Genomic DNA, 5817 nt, shown 5'->3' with positions numbered 1-5817 from the left:
TGAGATTTTGACACATCAAGTTATCGTCAACGTAATGTATGAAAGGCTTCAACTTTAAGTCATCGGTATTTTGGTGTAGTGAAACATTAGTGAATTGTGCATTACTACACCATAGATAAAAGGGAACCAACTGATAAGCTTGTAAATAATTAACATTAACCTGAGAAAAGTAAATCATACAACGATGGTCTATGCACCAAGTGAAAGATTACAATAAGGAGAATATAAAAATAAAGTAATCCATATTTCTTATAATTATACAATAAAGATGTAAACAATAGTTCTTTATAAGATGGTTCCATGAGTTACAGCCACCTCATAATTTGTTCCTTTATCACACCTACCTATGCGGTTGAGTTGAAAAAACCTTTTCTTTAAAAAATTACCAAAACTGAAATAATGTAAAGGCATAAAAGCCTTATTTGAATGATACAATCCTTATTTTCATCAGTTGAATAGATTAATAACCAAACAACAGGATAATAAAACGGGAAACCTCTTTTTTCATATTCAGCTTACAATGGACTACAAAAAGGTCAAATTTTTAAATCTACATCATTTTTGAAAGATCAAGTCAATTCTAAGATCGGTTACAAATGCAAAGTTCAAATATAATCTTGATGATTCATAAAGATCAAGTTGAAAAGGTTATTGAAAGAGAAATTGAAGTTATAATTTGTAATGTTAGTAAAACGAGGTTAACTAATCAACAAATATGTTATACCTAACAAGTTTATTGGTATTTAATTGATTTTTAGACATAACATATGGAATATGTAACTAAATATATAAGAAATTGACAGTAATACTGATCAACATTAGATCTAAGTGGGTATTCAATTGTTCTACCTTTAGGAATGGGCTCACAATGGTTCCTAAAGTTGCTTAAATCTTACCAACCATTTTAAGCAAGTTTATAGTACCAGTATGAAGTGTACGGTTACTCAGTAAACAGCTTGATCGATATTCAATTTATTTAAAATTGAATAGAAACCATGCATCAGTGATAGATCAGTAAAATGAGCACAACAAATTCATATCTGATGTAGTATTTACTGGAAACAAATGTCAGGAATAGATCCACTGTAACTTCAATATGAGTGTCTTGCGAAACTGCTGCAGTGTCATGAGAAAGCTAATTATCAAATAATATTTCCTCCAACTATTCCAATTACCTTAGGCTTTTGCTAACGACCAACCGTAACATCTCAATCTTAAGCATCAGTCTTGTTTTCGTTAAACATCATGTGAAGAAATTTTTATGTAGACCCATGGTTCAGGTAGTATTATTAGAAGTGGATGATCGACCGAAGTACAAAGAGGTAGAAAAGTTCAGTTATATTGTTGGATATTTTGGCTAAAAGCGTAAGAGCTTACGTATTGGAAATGAAACGAACCATAAATTAACATTTTAAGCTTTTTGGGCGATAAGATGGTGTTCCTCACACAAATTTTTATTCACACTACTGTGTATTCAGAGTAATTTTGGTGTGGAATTTATTTTTCCGCGGAAAAATTGCCTTTCTGTCATAAACTTGGACCAGTTAAAAACGTATATAAATTGTGTTTTTCTAAGTGCAAATTATTCCCAATCATAGATCATTTGTTTTCCCCAAAGATTCTATGGGCTCAGTGTTTTGTTTACTCAAATTGTCAGTGAAAATTTGTTTTAATTATCCTGAAAATTCACTCGATCATATTGTGGTGTGGGTTAGGTTTATCCACAAAAGTAGTATATAACGGTGATCAGGCATAGAATGTATTTCAGTAGAAGACCGATAAGGAAAGAACGGGAACGGAACGCAGTTGGTATGAAAATGCATGAACAATGAAATCTAATACAATGGACTGATATTTGCAAAAGGAACAGTCAAGTTTGAAACGATGGATTGATATTTTGCAAATTAAATATTTACTATATGGTTTTCAGATTTTAGTGAGATGCTCTGTATTTTCGTGTCAAATGCATTCGATTGTTCCCACTCATGTTCTTGTTCACTACAATATTATTAGGCAAACAACAAACCTACAGCACTTCATAAATGATAGCGAGAAACAGCAAAGATGAATTAAAGCACCAGGTTAAGTGAAACTTTTAAACAGAAAATTACTAAAAGCCGGGAATTTCATGTTTCCAAAAAGCTACTGTCTATCTAAATATGGAATATGACGCTATCAACAGTGAAAGTCAACAAAAAGACGAAAACTTTATTCAACATAAAGACTACTCTGGACACCATACTCTCTAATTTACTCCCACGAAAACCCTCGGTAGAAAACTGAGATTTCCATCACCATGTAAAAATACAGTCTTCCTAATTGTAGCATCTTAAATCTCACACAAAAGGACGTTTGATGAAACAAATGTTAATTTAATGTTATATCACGTGTATAATGAAACCGATTTACACAAACACCCATTTAACTGACAGTAAATTTCATCATAATTCTCAATCCCATAAGTTGCCAACTGTTCAGATAGACTGTCTACCTTGTTGGTCATATTTCTTAATTTTTGTTCTTCTGATATTTTAGTAACTAGTTGAACGTAAATCTATTACGACAACGCGTTTCTTGTACTTCGATATTGAACAGTTACACACTTCCATAACATTCTTAACTAAATTAACTAGATGCGGACAAACACTAATTTTATCAAAGAACTATCTGAGACAGTAAATCAGTTTAATTGGCCATCTTTGCAAATCAAATTTGAAAAGGACAAGTGTAGTTTACTGAGTAGGAATGGGATAAAAAAGAATCAAAAATCTTGTAGTTAGGGAAATAAAACTACTTTACTTGGCAAGAGTCAAGTAAAATGGTAGGCTTTCGTACTTTAACGACTTAGTTTTTATTTTTACAATCCAATACCAAGCACAGATGATCGAACTTGGCTCTTAATAATACTCTAAGTGTGAAGACTACTGATGCTATCCAGTTGCCCAAACTAAAACAAGTGCATGAGGGTTTAAATCTGCGAACTGATGGCTGAAACTTAAACATCTTAACCAGAGATACCGCTCAAATAAAAAAGAATATTGAACGAATATTTTATAAAAGATAACTGAGTAAATATATATATGTATATATAACTTAAATTTAATTTGCATCCAGAACTTTTCGATAAATAAGTTGAAAAACAGAGATGCGCATTTATATATATTTGATTAGCAAATACAGAATACTTTTTGATATCTTTGGTAAAACGATGTTTGTGGTAATGGTCGTTCAAAAAGGTTGTTGGATGTAGACTAAAGAGAAATGAAATACGGGATAGAAATTAAGTTATAACACCATGTGTGATTTACACTAGGAGAATCTTTAATATCTTAAGATTAAAAATAGATTAAAATGAATACTAAAAATCAAGACCCTACAAATATACAATACGAAATAAATTGTAAGTAAACGAACCAAAAAGGACATAAAGAACGAACTATCACAGTCCAGACGGACAAAAGTAACATGGTTATTGCACTATTATAAAAAATGTAATGGACTTTTACACGAGATCATCTACTCTAACATACGAATCAGCATGGATCGTGAATGCTGTTTGTAGGAATTGAACAAAATCTTTTTCGAGAATCAGTAATCGAGTTAAGTTTGGAAGTTGAAGGTGCTGTTACCATGACCACTGTTTCATCAGATACCGACAAACTGGGAACGGGAAAACAATCGCGTTTACTGGGATCACAGTCAGCTATGATTTCAGGTAGTCTATAATCAAGATTTAAAAAAGCAATAACTTGTTTAGTTTTAGCCAACAGATGCATAATATACTCTATGAATCTTGGAGAATCACCCACTCTGAGCATAAATCTCGACAAAAATAGCTAAAATGTTAATGGTACTATTTGGTTTTTCAATTCAAAAGCAACTAATCCTGAATCTGTGAGTAGAGTCGAAGGTTTTGTTCAATGTATGTGAATGCCCATGTAAATATGTGCAGTACGATCTGAAAACTAGAATTAAATAACATGCAAGGTAATGACATTTTGTTTCGAATATATGATTAAACAAAAGTTAATATGGAATGAACTGCTAGTAGAAATTTGGGAATTTAGTAGGAGCTACTTCAAATAGATATTTATTGACGAAGAACTGAAGGCATGTTAAAGATTTAACACTCCCCTACCTCCTAAAAAGGTTCAAGGGTGGTATGTAGGTGAGAAGATACTTAAGTAAATAGTAAGACAGGCATTGTACCTCGTATAAATGTATAATAAGTGCTGATAAAGCACAAGTTAAAAGTAAATCCTTTAACTGTACCTGCTCTTTTCTAAGCAACGGGAGGCTGCTTCCTTAGCCTTTTCAACCCTTTCTGACAATTCTTTAAAATAAATGCTAGCAGAAGCTATTTGTGGAGCGTCTTCATCACCAGGCTCAGATTTCTTTTTGACTGTAGACAACTCAATTGAATTGTGGTGTACAAACCGCCTAGGCTCACACTTGACAGGGACTTTTAATGTAGCCATGTTAGAGATGTCTGATCCCCACAAACGATTAATCCATCGCAATCTTTGTACCTTAGAACATAAGTAAGCGAAATACATTTCTTACTGTTGTTCCAAATTGTACTGCGATTGACACAAGAGTATCTCCAGGTTTGATATTATAGATTATATGAGGATTTTGTGGAGCATTCGTAGATTCTAGAGTCCCGTATTGTCTTTTAGGTCCAGAGGACAAGATAGACGACCCTTCAGACATAAGACATAAGACGACTTAGCAAATTTTCGAATGTAGCAGGAACCTTGAGAGTAATACTAGGTAGGTTATTTAAAAAACTCCATATGGGCAACATGTATATTGAGCAAAAAGTTGGATTCAAACAGTTTTAAATATCTTCGTGTAAAAATATGATAGTCTTTAATATGGCGTTGCTGGGTAGACAGTGCTTATAGGTGACTGAACGTGAGAAAATGAAATCATACCTCGGTTTGTAGTGGCTAGTACTATGCTAAGACGATTTCTAGCGTCTGAACAGATCAGTTTGTTCATTCTTTTCAAGCCACACTTTAGCCTTGTCCCTTATTTGCTTACTAACTGACCTTTTATATAATCTTGTGTTAACTGCTTTCCCTATTCATTGCGTATATGTAATTGGTTTATCTCTTAATCTAAATATCGAGTAACACTTGATTGAATCGAGTTGGCTCAACCTATTATCTATGCAGCTTGTCACTTCTTTTGGTTTTGCTTCGCCTTCTTCACTTCGTTTCTTTGATTGTCCGTTCGGATAAATGAGTGTGAAGATGACACAAGTATTCAGTGTTTGACAACGCTTCTACCAGCAACACCTTCTAATATGATTTGTACCCACCGAGAGAAATCAAAAGACAGAGTCGAGGAAATCGGAAGAGTGTATTTGGCGATAACCAAAATATCGGAATTCTCTGATCTAATCTGGTTAGCGATTGCGGTTGATGTTGAGCACGGCGTTACCACACGTGATCTGGTGCGGATGCCTGACCGATCGTCTTCAGCTAGATGAGTCCACTAAAACATATGGTCAGCATCCAATGTCGAAAACCTATAGGGCTATTTATTTTGGGGATTTATTTACCGCTACAAGTGTATGAAATATAGATTTTCAAAATTCACTCTTGTTATTGGCTTATTTTATTCCGTCATTCTTTAACGCGAATTCAGTTAGTTATCATATACGAGGGTCGGCGGCATAAATAATCCGATAACAATCAACATATGACTTAACTGGAGTTAGATATAGGGCAACTAAAGGTTTGCGTCATGGAGCGCGATGATGTGTGTAACGGAAAGAGAACGATGAACGTCGAAGTGAGACAGTGTGCA

General features: G+C 33.7%; 1 protein-coding gene across 2 annotated transcripts; it reads right to left on the bottom strand.

The window, feature by feature from the left end:
* Positions 1–645: 645 nt before the first annotated feature.
* On the bottom strand, positions 646–4768 carry MS3_00009451 (uncharacterized protein; the record flags this gene model as incomplete). 2 transcript variants are annotated; one of them, XM_012942545.2, is made up of 3 exons in its annotated part: positions 646–3720; positions 4273–4529; positions 4564–4713. In XM_012942545.2, 3 exons carry the CDS (start codon positions 4711–4713, stop codon positions 3534–3536), a joined length of 594 nt encoding a protein of 197 aa, XP_012797999.1. In that variant the 3' UTR covers positions 646–3533. The 2 variants fall into 2 exon arrangements, with proteins under 2 accessions (XP_012797999.1, XP_051064254.1); XM_051217828.1 differs by having other exon boundaries at positions 646–4529; positions 4564–4768.
* Positions 4769–5817: the final 1049 nt, after the last annotated feature.

Source organism: Schistosoma haematobium, chromosome 7 (assembly GCF_000699445.3).
Source record: "Schistosoma haematobium chromosome 7, whole genome shotgun sequence".
In the NCBI taxonomy this organism is placed as follows: Eukaryota; Metazoa; Platyhelminthes; class Trematoda; order Strigeidida; family Schistosomatidae; genus Schistosoma; species Schistosoma haematobium.
Note: the sequence above shows the minus strand (reverse complement) of the source record. Positions and strands in the feature narration are given on the sequence as shown.